The sequence below is a fragment of the Pseudonaja textilis genome, chromosome 1 (genome assembly GCF_049901715.1).
Source record: "Pseudonaja textilis isolate UNSWEBS1 chromosome 1, rPseTex1.2, whole genome shotgun sequence".
NCBI lineage: Eukaryota > Metazoa > Chordata > Lepidosauria > Squamata > Elapidae > Pseudonaja > Pseudonaja textilis.
Window position 1 is genome coordinate 196,123,064 of NC_141990.1, and position 20,872 is coordinate 196,143,935.

Below are 20,872 nucleotides of genomic sequence, written 5' to 3' on the forward strand. Positions count from 1 at the left end.
ACAGTTGCAGTTCCCTTAGTGACTGCTTTGCTTACAGACCGAGTTGTCAATCCCAATTATGGTCACTAAATAAAAACGACCTGCAGTGACTTCTTTCCTTCTCAGTAATTATAAGGCAAATTCTTCCACATTGTGGGCAAGTGTAGGAAAAAAACACTCATCTTTTCATCCAGTAAATACAAAACTCAAACACTGAAGTTTAATTATGCAAGGGGGTTGGACTAGAAGACCTCTGAAGTCCCTCCCAACTCTGTTATTCTGTATAATGGCCAATGAATAGACACACTCAAATGATGCCTCCTGCGTATAAAGAAGAAATAAAATGGTCCTGAGGTCCTAAGTTTATGGGAGGAAGGTGCTTCTTATAAAATTACACCAAAGACAATCCTCCTGGGCCAAAGGTTCAACAGGCACCTAATATTTTATAGGTTGGTTATTCTTTATAAAGTCTTTGTTCCAAGATCCTGAACAATGAAGAAGCTCCTTTCTAACAGGCTCCTAATGGGATTTCCAAAGATTACAAGTCCTTCTTTTTTTTTTTGAAAACAGTTTTATTGGTTTTTTTTAACAAACAAACAAAAACAGACAAAACATAAAAGCATCAGCTCTCTTCCATACTTGTATACAAACAGTGTGTCGGTTGGTTCATCAGTTTTGTGCATCCATTTCGTAGTCTCAATTACGATTATGTTACATAATAGCTCTTATTTTCAATCCTAACTTACATATCTTCATATCATTGTTAAGAAAAATCATTTGACTATACTTTTATTCATTCATACTTTATGAGATAACTATAATTTAAGTAATTTATTCTATAACAAATCATATAATCATGCCAATTCTATCCTAAAAAAAAACACTTTATAAATATAGTATCTAATAACAAAAGAAAAAGAAAAAACAAAAATATTCCTTATTATCTAAAATTCTAAGTATTCTATTGTCGTATTTCATCATCTAACCATTGATAGAAAAGGTCCCAAATTTTATAAAATTGTTTATCTTCTTGCTCTCTGATTTCAAATGTCAATCTACTCATCTCAGCACATTCCAATATTTTCTTAATAATTTCTTCCTGCGATGGAATTTTCTCATTTTTCCAATTTTCAGCAAATACAAGATCCTGAACAATGAAGAAGCTCCTTTCTAACAGGCTCCTAATGGGATTTCCAAAGATTACAAATCCTTCTTGACTTACAACTAAAATAGGGCCTGAAAATTCCCCATTAAGTGGTGCCGTCATTAATTGAGGCACTGTGCACCTGATTTTACCACCTCTTTGTCATTCATTAAGCGAATCACTCCCAGTTGTTAAGTGAAACGTCACATTGCCTTTAAAATCCAAAATAACCCATTCTTTCATTAAGCATAGTGGAGGAATTAACAATTGTCTTTACATTTTTTTTTGAGTGGGAGGGATGTTCAGCTACTGTCTTAATAACGTCACAGAAGTGGAAGCTTCACTTTTTTGCAGCAACCTTCTCTTCCTCTTTAAAGCAGTATCCATGACACCATCATCGCTACTTCATGGAACAAGATCCATATTAACTAAAGGCTTGCTATTAAGTTCACCCAAACCTCACACATATAAATTATATGCTTCAATGCAATCTTTTCTCTGACTACCCCATGGCGCACTGGGGAATGCCAAGGGAGTTTAGATACAGATAATCAGAGTTGGAAGGGACCTTGTAGGTCATCTAGTCCAACCCCCCGTCCAAGCGGGAGACCCTACACCATTTTTGACAAATGGCAGTCCAATCTCTTCTTGAAAGTCTCAAGTGATGGCGCTCCCACAACTTCCGAGGGCAAGCTTTTCCATTGGTTGATTGTTCTCACTGTCAGAAAGTTTCTCCTTGTTTCCAGGTTAAATCTCTCCTTGTTCAGTTTCTATCCATTATTCCTTGTCTGGCCTATAGGAGCTTTAGAAAATAGCTTGACCCCTTCCTCTCTGTGGCAGCCCCTCAAATATTGGAAGACCGCTATCATGTCTCCCCTGGTCCTTCTCTTCATTAGACTAGTCATGCCCAGTTCCTGTAACTGTTCTTCATGTTTTAGTCTCCAGTTCCCTGATCATCCTGGTTGCTCTTCTCTGTACTTTTTCTAGAGTCTCAACATCTTTTTTATAATCTGGTGACCAAAACTGGATGCAGTACTCTAGGTGTGGTCTTACTAAGGCTTTATAGAGTGGAATGAGTACTTCCCTTGATCTTGATTGTATCCCTCTGTTAATACAATTTAGGATTGCATTAGCTTTTTTGGCGGCGGCTGCACACTGCTGGCTCCTATTTAGCTGGTTGTCCACTAAGACTCCAAGATCCCTTTCATAGTTACTACTATCGAGCCTGGATTCACCCAGTCTATATGTGTACTTTTGGTTTTTCTTGCCTAAGTGTAGGACTTTACTTTTTTCCATATTGAATTTGCAGGATAATGCTCAAATAACATTGAGAATAATCCTGTATTTTTAAGGACAGCACGGGACCTGGAACACACCTTCCTTCCCTTTAGGTTTCCCTCTGTAAGAATCAGCATTTGATTCCCAAGCCAAAACACATCAACAAAATAAAGCAAAATCTGGACATTTCATCCAGATATCTCATAAATTTGCTGCCTTAAACTCGGAACACGCAAATGGATGAATCTAGCCAGTCAGCGAGCAAAGCCAATTTAATCTGTGGCTCCCCTGAGGTAAATGTAGATCACATCCTGCCCCCACCTCCAATTCAGCCATAATCCCTGATTCCTGGAGGTTAAAAAAAAGCACTGGAGTGAGGAAAATTCTGCAGTAGGATATAATGATCCAAAATGACAGGGACAATAATGACAATGAATTTCATGTCTCCCAGTCATGTGCTGGGAATGCTTGACTGGGCTGACTTATACAATTAAATTGTTACAGGTACAGTAGGAGATGCAGCTATCATCTGCAAGTGTTTGGGGACAGTGCCTCCAGCAACCAAAGTGCTATAAAATGCACAGCCAACCTTTTGTTACAAGCAAACTAGGCATCTACTGGTACGTTTATATGTGGAGCTGTGCCTTGGAACTGGGGAGGCAGGGATAAGGTTAAGTAGCCAGTAAACAAACACACACCAAACTTTTAAGGGGTACCACCACAGCCTCAGAAATGTAGGTGATAACCTTAAGAAAACACTTCAGATCTGGAGAAACAAGATGCCTTACAGCAGGAATGTCCAACTCTGGCAACTTTTAAGACTTGTGGATTTCAACTCCCAAGATTCCCCAGTCAGCCATGCTGGGTGGGGAATTCTGGGAGTTGAAATCCGTAAGTCTTAAAGTTGTCAAGGTTAGATATCCTTTCCTTATAGTATCCTTACTACAGAGCCCATGTGCAGTATCAAGCCCCCTTTTTATAACACGGCCCAAATTTGCCAGCAATGCATTGAATGGATGGGAGAAATTTTTCAAAATTTTTAAACAAAAGAGCAATTAAACAATATGTGGATTGAAAGATAATCCCAAACCAAGGGGCTGAAAACTTTGCCTTTATCCACTTCAATGAAATCACAGCCTTGTGTACTGCGGTTTTCTAGAGCTGCATTTACAAATACAGCTCTTGGAAAGCTTACCCATTTTATTGCTTTGTGTCTGCACAATAAATAAAATCACTTGCAATTTCCTCAGAATGGTGAGGTCCTTGGTGCTCTCTGAAATTGGTGATTATCTTGGAAACATTTCATTACCAAACTAGGCAACATCATCAGTGCAAACAGTTTGATAATGAAATGTCTGCAAGAAAAGCACCAAGCTCAGAGATCATCAAGAACCCCACCGTTGAACCCTGAGCTACAAATATTCTCTTCTATCGATAATTCATCAGGACATTTCCTTCTATTCACATGAGATCATAGTATTAAAAACTCCTTTAATTAAAATTAATTGCTATGGAATGCAGTACCAAATCAGCTTCCTATAATCTTATTTTACTGAAAGTGAGTTTTTTACTGCAAGTGAGTACAAGTTTTTTGTAGAGATAGGGCGTTGGTACTTACCTGATATGCCCGTTCTCTGTGAGCTGATTGGTTGGGAGTCTTGGTCTGTGTTTACAATGTTGCCAGCCAATCAAGATACAAAAAGAGCCAAAGAACAGACAGAAGATATTAAAAACACCAATCAAGCAGAACACAGCAAACTCCAAGACCAATAAATACAGACCAAGACTCCCAACCAATCAGGGTGAAGAAAAAACCATTCTGGCACAGCAATAGGCTGCCCCAAATTTAAATCTGAAACCACTATAAAAGCCTGACTCACAGATGAACACTATACAGAAGCCTGATGATGGCAGATGAGATTCTGCCGAAACGTCGCTACAACTTTAAAAGCACAACTACAATCACGTGGGAAAATACCCGAACAAAGCTGAATGCCATACATGTAAGTACCCGCGAAAACTTAAGAAAACACACACACACACACACATATATCTATATCTATACCTATACCTAAATCTATCTACCTATCTCTGGTTGAGAGAATATGAGATCCTCTGCTTCCCCTGGAGTATTTGGTGGGGGGGGGGTGTACCCGTATTTTCCAGCCGTGCAGTGTTCTTGGCCTTAAACAGCAAGGATTTAAATAATTGTGGGCAGAATAATCCTGTAAATATGGGGATGTCAGGTGATATATATATATATATATATACACACACACATATACATATACATCCATCCATCCATCCATACACGGACCCACACGCAGGCACACACAAACACACAGATATATATATATTAATAACTTAAAGATTTGTAGAATTTAAATCAGTCAATTTTTGACTAAAGTACTTGTAATATCAAATATGGAGACCATAACACCCCCCCTCCAGACCCAGCACCTATATGAGGGTACAGAGGTCTGTAACTGATCAGTTTAGCTGCACTTATTGCCTGTGGAATCCAGCAGTTCAAGTCCTCTATCATCCAGTCGACTGGTGGTAGCCCCCACCCCCATTCCCATATCCCCAGGAAGGGAAACCTTGTTGGTTAACTTGCCTCACAGACAGTAACAATTACTCAGCAAATTTAACCATGCGGCCTTTAAAATGGCGGCTGCCTCATGGCAGAATGAAAACTAAAGCAACTATCACCGCCCAGCCTGCTGAAAGCAAAACCGCTCAGCGGGAAGGCGCAGGGGCTAATTCCCTGCCCTGAGGAGTTTTGCGGGGAAAGCCTCGTAATAAAAAGGGGAAAAGGCTGCACTTTTAAATGGAAGCTTCAAACCTCGAAGGGACAGAGCGTTTACTCAGCCGTCTGGGAGATCGGAGAGATAAGTCTTCTTGTTTAGAAGTTTAAGGTAGCATGTCTCTGAAAGGAGAGGCTTTTAGCCTCTGGGCAGATTGGAAAGATAAGCCTCCCTGTTAATGAGGCTTTAGCCTTAGGAGGCTGGAACGTAAAAAAAAAAAGAGCGAAAAGACTTTTGGAGGTTCCCAGGGGTGGTGGGCATAGTTGGTGACAGAAACTATGGTTTTACCTGACCTGAGAAATACATCAGCTAAATCAGCTAAATCGCCAGTGTTCTGTTCCGATCAGGAAAACAATAACACAACCTGTCTGAAGAAAGGCTGAGCTAAAACTGGGGACGCTAAGGAGGAGTCTCGTGGAGGAGGAGGAGTGTCCTCAAGTTTAAGCCCAGCCTTCCTAGAAGGGACTGAAGCACTTTCCCATCACTGGATGCTCTGAACAGCTCATGGGAGAATTTTCAGTTTGTAGGAATTATTCAGAAATAATTTTGAGTTTCAGGACTGCCTTTAACTATCCTTAATAGTTTCCTCACTTTGCTCCTTGACCCCCCCCATGGATTTCTCCTGATATAAGAGGTTGTCATAATTCTATTGTGATGTACATGCTGGGTTTCACCTGTGAGAAACCTTTACAATAGCAGCTTGTGACACTGTTTTTATTTCAAAACGGGGAAAAAAAACGTTTTAAATAAGTGTATGAAGTTTTACAACTACCTAAATTTAAAACTGGGCTGGAGCTCAATCAAACACCTCAAGTCTCTCAAAATTATAAATTAATCAAAAATGAATTATAAACCTGTAATTTCTCATAATTCAGCACACATTGAAAAAGGAGCCATAGGAGTCTAAGAGAAATTGGGTTCCTATCCAGCTGTTGACAGCTTAATGAATGTTCTACATTTTTCTCATTGATTTCTTTATGCTTCACCCTTCCTCTTCATACATTAAAATAAAATCTCGCAAAGTTTACAGTAGGAAAAAATCCTTTTTGAAACAAAGTCACTTTATACTTCCACAGACCTTAATTGGCTTTCTCCAATTCTAAATACTGTCAACAGAAAGTGCTTACATGTATCCCTAAACCTGTGTTATCTCTATCAGATGTTTTTTATTCTTACTTAATTAACAAATGTAGGAGGCAGGACCCCTTCAAGATAACTTCTCTGCAATACAATTTATGAATGTCTGTTTGATAGGACTTACACTAAGAAATTTCAAATCAGATAATACCTCTGTTTACATAGCAATCTGTTTGATGAAGTCCTACAAGGGGGTTAGGAAGCCCTTTGGTGTACATTTGAAAAATAATCAAATAAATGTGTGCATCCAATCAATCATGGCTGATCACAAAAAAAGGTATCAGGGTTAATAATTTTACAGAAACCACCAGAAATTCTAGGGCTACAAACTAAAATGGAAGGTAGAAAGAAACAGAAAAAGGTAGTGCAAAAAACCTAAATAATCTTGCAAAACAACATCAACCCCTACATGGACATCACTGAGAAGTTACCAGAATTCAGACTTGTATTGATGGAGATTTTATTTAAGTCATAATGGAAAAAAGATCTGTCAATCTTTAAACGTACCTATACTTCAAGGAAAACCTTTAAAACTTCACTACATTTACTGCATGTAAAACGTTGACCACATTTAACATCAAGAAAAATGAGCCTGAATTTAAGGCAATGTCCAACTTCCCCTTGTCTCTCCCTCAAAGAAGATCAGACTGAGAAGAAAGTTTCCTGCCCACTTAAATCACCAAATGCTCTTTGATAATGCTAAATTTAAAAGAGAGTTCCCCAACTGCCTTTGCGTACCAGTTGGGGGAGGGGCAGAAGAGGGAATGGTTCTGCATGAGCAATAAGCAAACACACGTCTGTACGCAGCTCCATTTGCCTGCTGCTCACACAAATGGAGCACGCATGCATGTGCTCACCTGATGCTTGTACAAGGGAGAATGTGCGTGTGTGCTCATCTGATGCTTTGAGGGCCCCGGCTTTGAACAGCTTGTGGCCCAGTAGTGGGCTATGGCCCGGGGCTTGGGGACCCCTGGTTTAAAACAAAAAGAATCACTGAGGGAAAAAAAAGCTGTACAGGGTCCTATATGGTACCTTTAAAAAAATGCCTTCCCCGGTTTTAATAAAGGGAAAGTTGGTTACAAAAAATCCTAGTCTAGCTTTTCCATTGTGCCCCTTTGTAATTTGTCTTGAGATGCATAAGGGAAAATGACAGATCATTGCTCGGATAGCAGCCACATTTCTCCCCCAAAATATTGTCCTTTTTTTTTTTTGCTATTCAAGAGTATCCAAATACTAACAAAGGCTAAATGAAGCTGACATGTACCCTTAAGAAACAAAGTTGTAAGTTGTAGCTTCAAAGGAAACCTTGAATAAATAGGACACATTGTGTACAGCTAGGCTAACATCCAACATATGCTTAGTTTTCCAGATGCTGCGACAGAGCACGAATAGCCCCTGGTAAAGTTTGTGATTTGCACTGGCTGGTATAGCCAACATTTATAATGTCCCCCCACTTTTTTTTTTTTTTTTTTTGCCTGCATAAACTTAAAATGGAATTAAGAAAGCTTGGAGCAACAATATGTGGTAGAAAATGAACGCTCTGATATATCACTGCTTGGACAAATTGCTATGAAATTAGAAGAAATGAAAGAATGAAAATCTAAATCTAGTTTCATAAGAACTTTTCCCCCCTTTGTTTACAGCAGGGAGGGAGGGAGAAATAGAATACATTTATGAACCTGGTTGTACCAGTGCAAAGGTACAGATATGGTACCAATGAAGAAGTATATATGTAGCTTAGGGTTGAAATGAGGGGTCTTTAGTGTTCTCTGAAGCTTGCTTGTTTTCTTGTGGACATTTCATTACCCAAACAAGGTAATATCTGTGCTACCTGTCCTAGTAAGGAGTGGGGCAGTGGTGGGATTCAATTTTTTTTTTACTACCGGTTCTGTGGGCGTGGCTTGGTGGGCGTGGCAGGGGAAGGATACTGTAAAATCTCCAGTCAGAGGTGGTATTTGCCGGTTCTCCAAACTATTCAAAATTTCTGCTACCGGTTCTCCAGAACTGGTCAGAACCAGCCGAATACCACCTCTGGAGTGGATTTTGCTCTCGGTTTATATTCTAGAGCAAGGGTCTTCAAACTTAGCAAGTTTAAGACTTGTGGACTTCAACTCCCAGAATTCCTGAGCTAACATGACTGGAGGAGGAATTCTGAGAGTTGAAGTCCACAAGTCTTAAAGCTGTCAAGTTTGAAGACCACTGTTCTCTTGCCCTGTCAGTGTTGGTGGGGGCCGTCTTAGAAATTCTTTGGTTGGACTGTTTGCTGTTGGCTTCTTTGGCAGTTTCTTGATTGGGGTATTGTTTACTTGACTGTTGGGCTGATGTTAACCTTGGAGTAAATCTATGATGATCTGAGTGTTCATTGCTGGAGGAGAGATGCGTAGGTCTTTTTGTTCCTTTTTGGGCTTGGTGACTGTCTCTTTTGCATAATCTATAGATGTTGTTAATGTCTATGTGTCTATTGATGGCTGATTTGTCAGAGGGCCATGCTTCTAGAAATTCCCTGACATTTTTGGACTTGGCTGGGTCGAGGCTGGTCATATTTTTCCAACTGAAGCTATGGGTGAGTCTGTCTATGTTGTGAAAACAGTTGTACATCAGCACTTCTGTTTGCAACTAGCTGGGTGCTGCCAAGGCACCAAGTCTAGATTCTTCAAAGAGATCAAAGAAGTACGCAGGAATAAAATGGCATTTCATCATTATATACAAATTGAAAGCATCATCTTCATGCTCAGAGATCAGAAAATACGTAACACTGGGCCAAAACCACCTTCTGTCAATAAGATTTATATTATGTGCAAACTTACATCAAAAATGGTGGTCTTGTCAACTCATAAGGCTTTACTTATTTGCCCTTAACCATTCTAAAACTGCACAGCTTTCCTGCAGAAGGAAGAACTGCGTATCATCCATTTACTGAGTACCTTTTAGCCAAAATCACTGGAAGTTTTTTTCTCAATGATTTTCACAAACATTAAAACGTACTTGGAAAAGTTACCTTGTATAATAATTTAATGGCCCTGAGAATCCCACATCTTTCCTTCCGAAAAGGAATGGAGCTGTTCTGAACCTCATAATTCCCAATTCTGGTCTAAAGATGAAGTTCATTACCACTTAAAGGTCCAAGAAAACTAACTTTCCATCTCTTCCAAACCCCAATTGGATATATCAACCAGAGTGAAGAAGACTTGTTTTTGTCCCAAAGGCCATGTTGGGATGCACCTAAATCTAATTGAAAAACAAGATTTCTCAGGATCCAATCAATGGGTAACTTAGAGGTGGAAGGTTATCTAAAGATGAATTTATTGAAATGTGAAGTTCTGTTTTTTGCTTTCTGGTAAGATTTTATGTTACTTTTCTAAAAAAAAAAGATAGGGGCAATTTTTTTTGTTAGTGGGTCTGCATAGCAAGTAGTCCTATATTTTAAGCTTGAGCATTTTCAGTTTGTCAGAACTGATCTAAGGCTTCCACTGGATGTGACTTATGCTATGAATAGTATGTGCCATTAAGCAGAAATTAAGAATATGGCATCAAAAAGAATATCCTTCAAGAATTATACTAATAGTTGGCCTCCAGGAGTAACTGGGAAAGGAAGTGAAATGGGGCAGGAAGCATTTTTGCAATAATAAACTGCTTGCCTGATTCGGCTTTGTTCAATTGCCTGCCATATTCAGCTGTGCTAGACTAATATATATTTTCCACTTCATGAATCCAGGATCACTTCTATTTACCCTGTTACTGGACGTGGCATAGAGCTTTTTGAAAACGGGAATGTAATTAAAAAAAAAAAGGACTACTAGCTAAGATTCTTTCTGCTGGAAATGCCAAGGACTGAACTGGGGACCTTTGGAGTGAGTTACGTTTCTTTCCCCAATATTGGTGGCTATATTACTTTACCAAGAAAGCATGTCTTGACTATACCTCTGTCTTTAAGCAGCTCGAGAAAACTTTTCTGAAGCTCTGAAGTTTAAGTAATAGAACACCAAATCTTTAATTTTTTGCTCTTCTCTAGCCCTCTCTGCTTGCAAATCAGCTAAATTTATCAGCACTGGGCCTTTAGCTATTTGATTAAAAACGAATCTCAAAATAGACTTTTAGTTCCTCATTATGGTAAACTTTCATATTCTTAGGAAAAGCCTAAAAAGAAGAATATCAGACTATTTCTGGTGTCAGACTTCATACATTTTTCTTGAGAAACGAGATGCAAGGCAGGAGCACAAGGTGAAAAACACATTAATGGTACTTCTTCAACAGTGAATTAAAATTCTTTGTACTAGTCTTTGAGCCAGCAGAAAGAACACCGGCTTAACATGTGACGGCTCCACCAGCAATCCTTATCCTGCCAAAGGCACATTGTCAATTATCCAGAACATGTTAAAGATAAGGTTCTGAATATCCCCTCTCAGCTTTGCTTCACTCTTACAAATTCACCTTTTCCTTGGCTTGGGATAGAATTGGGAGAGGCGGCATGATTTACTAGGTGGCTAGTCCTCCCTGTCAGCTGAAAGGTTTCTTTTGGATGCAGACTTAGCATTATTTCAGGAAAATGTATGGCTCTTCCCACTTTCCTGACAGACCTGGGCTTTTATGCCCCTGAGCCACATCTGGCCCCTTGGCTGTCTCTGTCTGGCCCGCATGGATTGCTTTTATTTTGAAGGCGACTTTTTTTTCCCCAACTTATATAGGGGTATATGTCAAGGCCCGCGGGAGGGATGCTTAGATCTGGCCCACGGGACCACCCTAGAAATAACTAAGGATCGGCCAGCAGTGCCTCTGCCAGTGAAAATGGAGCTCCCTGTTAGAGCACTGTAAGAGGCCCCTGTTGGCGAATCTGACACAAGTGATGTTGAGCTGGTCACATTCCCACCCGGCCCTCCAAGATCAAACAAAACCCTGATGCGGCTCTCAATGAAATCGAGTTTGACACCTCTGGTATATGTACATGCTTAAGACATCTTCACGGCTCTGTTGGTTCAGCCCTCCATAAGAGTCCCAGTTTCCCATAATTTTCTTGGGAAAATTAATTGCCCAGCCCTGTTCTAGGGGACTTGACTGATTCACTAGCAGAATGTAGGTAAAGCACAACAGACTGCATCTATGTGAAAAGACAACTGAAGGCAAGCTTTACATGTGGCTTCAGGATTGGATGATGGCAAAGCTGCTACAGACTATTTTAGCTGGGGTTAGGGTGTTCACCTGGCAACTTTGCAAGACTTTGTGGACTTCAATCTCCCAGAATTCCTCAGCCAGCTGGCTGAGGAATTCTGGGAGTTGAAGTCCACAAGTCTTAAAGTTGCCAAGGTTGGACATCCCTGATGTAGTAGGTTCTCATGCTCACTGAATACCACTGCAATCTACCAGAAGTTCAATTCACAGTTCAGAAATTATATTTAGGATCACTCAATTCAAGTAAATTAGCATGTTGATCAGTCTACAGTACTCAGTACTCATAAAGTATATACAGTACTCATATAGTACATACTCATAACTACTGATATGTATAAAGTTTTTTTTCTGAATTAATTTTTATTTTTTGTTGGTTTGGGTCTGCCTCTTTTCTCATTTTTAAAAGCCTTCCTTTTAAGTTTAAATATTGTAGGCATACAATTTTAAGTAAAAGAAAGAAACAAAAAAGGACAAATTTCAATTCCATTTTCTTTTGTCTGCAATAAAATCCTTCTTTAGCTTTTTCACAGCAAAACCGACTCATTTGGATCCCATAATTAGTAGACACCACTTCTAAAGCTTCTTCAAAATGAATGGCAGTGAAACACTAGAGGGTAGCAAAAGGAATCTGGATGGATACTGAAGTTCAGGTTTCCTACTTAAAAATCTATGTAGCTATTTGTTCACAAAAGACGCTCTGAAAGTGCAAATCTGGTTTACTGGCTATGGCTGGAGGGTAGCTAGAAAAAAACATTTTAAAAAGTTCTGCATGTTAAGACACCCTTATCTCAACAGGAAAAAATAAACCTATAAATCATCTTATAAAAAGGAACAGAAAACTGTATCCATTTAACATAAGGACAAAAAAAAAAATCACCGTTAAGGCTGGCCTTTAGGCAGGGAGCAATAAAAAATGTCACTAAATGGGCATCCTGCTGTGTAACTAGTTGCATTCCACTATCTCAAAATTGAGTTTCTTGGTAATTTTCAGAGAAAGTACGATTCGGTAGGCTGACTTCTCTGTTGCTTTATGAAAATGTATGCAGACTCACCTCTATGTTTTGTGCAAACTGCCTCAAACTGAAGAAGGGATGTTCTGGAAGGTACAATTCAGATTAGAACAAAAACTACTCTCTTCAACCACTCCTTCTCAAGACTTATTGGGCAAAGAAATAAATTTACAATCACCCACAAAACTGCAGTCCTAAAAAACTACGATCCATAGCAAGCACATATTCAACAGAACATTCAGATCCTATCCGTAATTGTTGTATTATGGTTACAAAGACGTTTTGAGCTAGCTTTTTCTGATATATACAAATATTCATACTATAAACATAGGTTTGTGGATTCACTACACTGATCAATTTTGCAGAGAACATCCAACATTTCCAATGTCATCCTCCTGCTTTAAAGTGGTTAAAGGACCTTTTTAGTCACTTTGGCCTGAGCTGCTTCCCCATTATCCCCAACCTAAGTTTGCGCAAGCTATACATTTAATTTTCCTCATTTCCCCTTCACACAAAGTAAATGGAGTAACCTGCTAGGTTATTTTATCCCCACCCAACTCATGTATTTATCCATATGTATCTATGCTTGCCTGCAAAAAGTTTTTCAAAGGCAGAATTTAAAAAATATCTAATTTGAAAAAATAGATAAAAGACAGTTCTGCATGCAGGAGCACATTTTGAATGAAATAGCAATACGCATACAGAAGCAAATGAAAGATCAACTTTCATTTGGGAAAATCCAAGGGAAGAATGAAATGGTTTTTTGTGTCACAAAAACCGCCAGTAGGTGGAGCGTTCTACTGGCAGACTAAAAGAGACATCTGGAAACCTCAGTGAATAATGGAACTAAACACAGATTTTACACCAAGTAAGTTCTTTGGCACGCTCCCATGTATGATAATGCCTCATCTATCCACCAGCCACAGAGAAGTTAACGCAGAAGACAATATACAGGAGGAAAGAACAGATCTACCCGGCTCAAAGACATGAACCTCTTCCCAGAACTAGCTCTGGCATGTTTTCAGTAATTTTCACTCAAAGGGGTGCAGAGAGGCACTGAAAGCAAAAGGGGACAAGACTAATCTAGTAGTTGTATCCTTTTTCAGTGTGAAGGAAGAGACTTGAGATGGGTGTGCTTCATTTGCTATGGGAAGTAGAAACAACAATGAATCTTCTTTGCCGTGGTGTTCTGTTGGTTGGAGAAAAGGACGGGAGCCAAGATGGCAATAGCAATAGCACTTATATATACAGCTTCATGGTGCTTTACAGCCCCCTCTGTGTGGTTTATATAGTAAGCATATTGCTGCCAACAATCTGAGTCCTCATTTTACCAACCTCGGAAGGATGGAAGATTGAGTCAACCCTGAGCCGGTCAGGATCAAACTCCTGCCTGTGGGCAGCGTTAGCCTGCAATGCTGCATTCTAGCCACTGTGCCATCATAGCTTAATGAACGTGAATTGCAACTAACACAACTTTTTCTAACTGATTAGCTAAAGAGTGCAGCAGGTGAAAAAAGCAGTTGGTACTAAGAGACTCCTGCTGGGGTGTGGGGTGTATGCAAAAGTATACAAAGGGAAAAATGTAGGAACCCAAGAGCCACACAGTACCTCTGCAATATAGCTACAGTAAGAGAATGGGCTCAGATTCACAACTGGGATCAAACCTTCTGCTTTTAACACTGGCAAGGAAGGAGAGGACATACCATCATAGTAGACTATGGCGCCCACGAGTTTGTCCTTCCGCAACATAGGAAAGAGTTCCAAAGCTCTGGATTTGCTAAGCACATAGCTGCTTTTCAGACATTGGCTTCCTGCTACTAGGTCATACAGCTTAATTCCCACCCAGTAATAAGGCAGTTGCCACCACCTAAAAAAAAAAAGATGACAAATAAACACGTAAGCATGTAAAACAAATCCCCCCCCCCTTTTTTTTTGCAATGGGCATTCTTTTAAAACAAATCCAAAACTTCAAACAGAATTTAGAAGTCAGAATAGATCTGGATATGTGTGGGAAAGCTGTTCTAAAGCTGTTCTAAAGAAAAGAACATCTTTAGCTGTCCTAAAGAAAAACAGGGTTTTTCTGTAAGCCAATGTTCCAGTTAAAAGAGGCCACCCAAGAACAAGTGAGAGATAACTATTCCAATTACTATTTTATTCAATTTGATAGATGTTTTTAAAATTCATTTTGTTATTTATTGAAGTTATCCCGAGTTTCTGGGAAGAGAAGCAGATGTTATACAAACACACCCAAATATAGATGCATATTTATTTGCAAGGGCTGAAACTGTAATTTATAAAACAGAAAGGCTCCAAATTTGTTAGCATGCAATCAATTCAGTAAAAAGAAGTGGACACTGGGATCAAGGTTCATATTATCACTTGGCTATGAAGCTTTACTGTGCAGCTGGATTCAAGCATCAAATACTGGGAGTGGGGAAGAAGGACCATTCAGATAACACATCTTCTAATCCCATTTTAACAAAAAATGAGGGATTTATTCCCATAATATCTAAATGAACTGCCTTAACTTAGTGTCTTGGTTTATGTAACATATTAAGATATTGTTTGGATTCCTACAGTACTGAGTCACAAGCTATTCAATTCCATTTTAGCCTAGCCTATCCTTTTACATGAATCCAGCCAGAGAAATGAGCAAACAGATTCATAGGCTTACATGGAAAACTGAGGATTCATTGCAGCTCATATAGTTTTCTGATGTTCTTATTTTTAAATATATTAATGATTGGGGGCAACTATCCAAGCATACAGAGAACGATCAGTACTCAATGAAAAAAAAAACTTTAAATATAAAATCATTTCTTTCCACCAAAATGATATTTATTGCCATGTGAATTACACAGCAGCTTAAAAGTCTACAATTACCTGGCTGGACTATGTATCCAATATCCTATGGTCAGGATATAAAAATAATCATCTTGACACTCAAACCTGTTTTCACTCCCCTACCCACATAGACACAGAGAGAGGTCTTTGTACTAGAACACGAAAATGTTAAACAATATTTGAGATTTCAAACTAACAGATTTGGAGACAGATCTACTGACATCAATGGGTCTTAAAAGTAAACATGGCTAACTGTTTGGAAAATATGTTCAACTTCAAGCTGGCTAATAAATTTTATTCTTGGTTATTATAGCCACCCAGAATTTATCAGCAAGCACCTATGCAAGATTATTGCAGGGAAAATATAGTCACTACTCTACTAGCAAAAGGGGGAAAAATACAGATAACAGGACAACAACGTGTAGCATATAATTCCATTTGCATTATTTAGGAAGCTTGCTTAACAAGCTATGAGGTCCATCAGGTGTTTTGTCAATTCTATTTATGTGAATTTGGAATTAGTAGGAACCTGAGGGTAACTTTCCCTACGTCATCCTCTTCAAAACATAGTAGATTAAAGTAACTTCACTGGACTGTTGAGCCACAGAGTGAGAAAAGTAGTCACTCTCCATTTTACTTTGACAAGGCGTATTTAAACAATTACTACATCACACGGGCTAGTCTTTAACGTTCTTCAGCTATGGAATTCCTTTAAATGCCTTAAACTTCACAAGCACTTAAAAGAGATTTCATCCCTTAAAGCTGCTGAACTTTCATATTGGACCTGGCCTGGCCAATTTTCGGAATAAAGTGTTGGATAACGTAAAGCCAGCTGCAGCTCTTAAGGCAATAGAAATTGTGCATGCTTGGGCAAAAAAGAGCAATGACTGATGATTTGCATACTAATGTTTCTAAAGTTTAGTTAACAGGTTTCTAACAATAGTACATAAACAAGCAGCCGATAGGCATTTGAAGCTTCTTACATAATAAGAAGTCTTATTTAAATGACTTGGATGATGTTTCAAAATTCCCTTTCTTGCAAGGCATCTGAACCGATGGAGACCAAAGCAAACTTGAATACTTTTACTCTGAGATATGGCAAGTACAATGTGCCAGAATTATATTTGCAAGATATGTTCTGGAAGTGCTGTAGCATCACCATGTTTTTCCTGGATAACATAACACCACATTATCCAAGCAGGATATGTTTATTTAGGTTTTATGACTTCTCTCTCCAATCCTTGATGTTTCTCCATGTTTAGTGTATTCTTTGTGAGTCATTGTGCTGGGATGTGTGAAACTAAGTCTCAAAACGTCATTCACTTTAGAAAGTCACGTAGAAACCCAGGGTAAGACATCATCTCAGACTAAGATCTTTCCCCCAGAACCACTTTAAAGCTCAACATTCAAATAGATAAGTTACCACACACTTAAATATTCTCTTCCAGTAACATCCCCTCAGATGCATCCTTCTGTAAATCCTAAACAGCATATATTTCTGCATTTACTTATAATTTTATGTTTTACTGAATTTTTTTTTTGATTGTCCAGAATAATTGAGAATCAGGCATAATTCAAATTTAATAAATTATTATTATTATTCAGGAACATTAATTGAATACTTTTTTTCACATCTCATTGACTAATTTAAGGTAAAGCATTGGTCTGTAACTCTAAACAGAGTAAGAAAGCTACTTATGTATTTTTCTTTCTCAAGGCATTTGAGAAGTCAAAAAAATTAACAGCATGCCTACATTTGCATCTTATTTTCTCCCTTTTTATTCTACAGAGATGCAGACATGATTCCAACATTTAGAAAGTAGATATCATTATAAATAAATAAATGCACATAAACACTGATGAACATACAAACATGTAAGTTTCAGTTCTGAGATGGCTAATCAAGATTTAATTCAAGCATAGTTATAGTATAGCAACATCAAAGGTTCCTGCCACTGTAATCAATCTGTCAGTGAAATGTCAACAGGATTCTTTGTGCATTTGCCATACCAGATTAAAACAAATGAAATCAATGGTTCAAAAGATTTCACATTACACTTCTATAAAATAATGGCAATGTTTTGCTCTTGTAAAGTAAAAAAAAATTAGGCTTGACACTAGCAAAAGCAAAACAAAACAAAAATAAAAAATAACCCATAGGAAAAAAAGCACTATAACTGTGATACAGATTAAAACGTAAGAATAACCTGCCAAGCAAATAAAACGGGATAAATTTTGAATAACTTACTTGTAAACTGGAAGCATTATAGGCAGAGGAGCAGATAAATGAGGAGCAATTTCAAGCAAGTTGGCACGTTCATGGAGGGCTTCTTTCACCATTCTATACTAAAAAAAAATAAAAAGAAAAAAAGAAATAATAAAGAGTTTGCTGAACTGATTCTAATGATACTGCCAACCAATATCTGCTGCTATTTTGTGGACTCCCTGAAGTATTAAAAGAAACCTTAGAAAGTATGATTGTAATAAAAATTTGTAGAGGTCATTCTCTGACCAAAAAATATAACTATATAAATGAGTCAGTTGCCAAGTGAAATTTGAAATTTGATCATGTGACCATGGGGATGGTAAGTGTGAAAAATGGTCATGTCACTTTTTTCAGTGCCATTGTACCTTTGAACAGTGTTGTAAGTGTTGTAAGTCAAGGACTTCCTATACTAGTTCTAGTTTTATGGAGATGAATTACAGCAGTCTATGCAGTTTTTAAATTAATATGTACCAATTATTGTTTTAAAAATAGACAATTCAGTATTTATTTCATATTCTTATAGCTCTACTTTATAACATAAAAATGTTATTAATTAAAAAACGTTTAATTAATAACAGAATATCTGGAATTAATCAACTAAATTCAAGGAAATTTGAATTTTGCTGTTTGCCCATCCAGAAAGTGTTCTGTTAAAATAAATACTGATTCAAATTCAAAATATCAGTCGGGAACTCAAAACTGTGTAGAGTTCAAAACTTCTGAAAGAGTAAAAACTACAATTACCACAGCATTTTTACACCCCACACTAGTATTTAATTACATCCATTTTCTAAGGATATACTATTTTCCCAGCATTACACACACGTCAAATTTGTTTTTGAGTAAAATATAAGATTTTACATGACCAACAGCTAGCAGAAGATATCTGAGGAATGTAAAACGAGAACCCTGAAGCAAGGACAAAATTCCTATGTACGGTTATGGGAGGAGGCACAACTAAGTTGGAAACACCATGTGTGAAAAAGATCTGGTAATTACAAATGAATTTGAGACACCACCGTGATATGGCTATAAAAGGGGCAAATTAAATTGTTGGTTCTTTCAGAGGAAATATAATGACTGCATTAAGGGAAATAAACTGGTCAAACCTCAACTTCCATATGTGATTAAGATCAAAATATGGTATAATGAAATAGAAGGACTTAGAATCAAGATAAGGAGATAATTATTTCTACCAAAAATGATCTGCCTGCAGAATTTAGTCGTAATATGTAGAAATGCACTATGAAACAGTTAGTTCAGTGTATAAGTGAGAAGAGGGAAACTAAGGTTCACTATAAATCAGGCATTAAGAACCCAAATTATTCATTTTTGAAGGAAGGCATTTAACATTGTCAAAAGATCAGGAAACCTTTATGAGATAGACATACAAATGAAGAGATCTTGTCAGATTTGATAATCTTCCATACATTGGAGCATTTTTACATTTTTGGGCAGTTGCCCTATCACACAAACTTATAAAATGGTACCGCTACTTGAAAAGGATACAAATACTTCCACAGATAATATAAATTGTCTTAAAACATATGGAAAGTCCTTCTTTTGTTTACAAAACAATAAGATCGTAGCATAACATGCTTTAGGATTTTTTTCCCTACTAGTGAGAATTTGAACCCAAATTTAATAAATAAAATAAAGTGCTATCAAAGGGTCAGTTTATTAAAATGTGTACTTTGCATTTCAGTTGCTTGACCAAATACTAACATAAAAAGGGCGTTGGTACTTACCTGATACGCCCGTTCTGTGAGCTGTTCAGAGAATCCAGTGATGGGAAGGTGCTTCAGTCTCTTCTAGGAAGTCTGGGCTTAAACTTGAGGACACTCTCCTCCTCCTCCACGAGACTCCTCCTTAGCGTCCCCAGTTTTGTGAAGCCGAGGTACTGATACCCTATATGCTTAAGCCTATGTAATAACCCTGGCCGGAACAGACCCCCTACCAGACAGAATAAAAGGGAGGGGCTGGATGCTCTGCACAGCTCACATTGAACGGGCGTATCAGGTAAGTACCAACGCCCTCTCTCCTATGGGCTGTTCAGAGCATCCAGTGATGGGACATACCAAAGCTTGGCACTGTCCTAAGGAGGGACTCCGTCTGGGTTGCAGACCTAACTGTCTCTGAAATAACTTGCTGCAAAACTCGCCTACCAAATGAAGCCTCAGCAGAAGCAAATACGTCAATTTTATAATTTCTAATAAATTGAGATGGAGAAGCCCAGGTTGCAGCTCGGCAAATCTCCTCTATTGTAGCTTGGGTCGTCCATGCTGCTGTGGTGGCTGCACTCCTGGTGGAGTAAGCGGTAATGCCTTGGGGCACTGGAATTGAGTGAGAGTCGTACGACTTAGCAATGGTGGCCCTTAGCCATCTCCCTATGGTAGAGGGTGAAACCTTGCACCCCAGGGTGTTAGGCTGAAAGGACACAAAGAGGGCTTCTGTCTTTCTGGAGGGCACCGTGAGCTCTAAGTAGATGCGTAAGGCTCTTCTTACATCCAAGCGGTGCCATTGGTGTTCGAGCCTGTGTGATGGACGTGAGCAAAAATTTGGGAGCACCAGCTCTTGAACTCTATGGAATGCCAAATTAACTTTTGGAATGAAGGAGGGATCTGGTCTGAGAACCACTCTATCCAAATGGAAAATGCAGAGATCTTTGCGCACCGACAATGCAACTAGTTTGGAGATTCTTCGGGCAGATGTAATTGCAGTCAGGAAAACTACTTTGTAGGTTAGAAATTGAAGCGTTGTGGTCCATAGTGGCTCGAAGGGACTTGTAGTAACAGCCAATAGTGCATTATTTAAGTCCCAAGTTGGATATCGGTGCACTACGGGGAGCCTCAGGTTCTTGGCACTGCACAGAAAACTGCAAATGCGAGGGTGGTGGGATATAGAGGTAAGATCATCCCAAGAAATGACCGAATCCAGGACTGCCACCTGTCTCCACAGAGTTTTGGGTGATAACCCTTTGTTTAGGCCCTCCTCTAAAAATTCTAATAACTGCGCTACTGATGGGGAAGTGGGGTCGATCTGAACGCTCTGACACCAATGGCAGAAGCTAGGCCAGGTGGCATCATAGATTCGTTTTGTCAAAGGACGTTGAACCGACTGAATAGTGTGAATAACTTGAGTAGAAAGGTGTTCATCTCTCAGACGTCGCCGTTCAACTTCCATATGGCTAAGTTTAGCCATTGGGGGTCCGGGTTTAGCACTGGGCCTCGAGACACGATAT

At 38.7% G+C, this 20,872-nt stretch overlaps 1 protein-coding gene across 7 annotated transcripts in view; it reads right to left on the reverse strand.

The window, feature by feature from the left end:
- The window catches only part of GPD2 (glycerol-3-phosphate dehydrogenase 2), a 106,200-nt gene that overhangs the window by 46,290 nt on the left and 39,038 nt on the right, over positions 1-20,872 (reverse strand). For all 7 annotated transcript variants that reach the window (XR_015740778.1, XM_087920188.1, XM_026697205.2 and 4 more), the window contains exons 5-6: positions 17,614-17,711; positions 14,225-14,388 (exon numbers count right to left, since the gene is read on the reverse strand). Coding sequence is in view for 6 of the 7 variants with exons in the window: in XM_087920188.1 (XP_087776314.1) it covers positions 14,225-14,388; positions 17,614-17,711 (262 nt within the window). In the remaining variant the exon portion in view is untranslated. The remainder of the gene's footprint in view (positions 1-14,224; positions 14,389-17,613; positions 17,712-20,872) is intronic.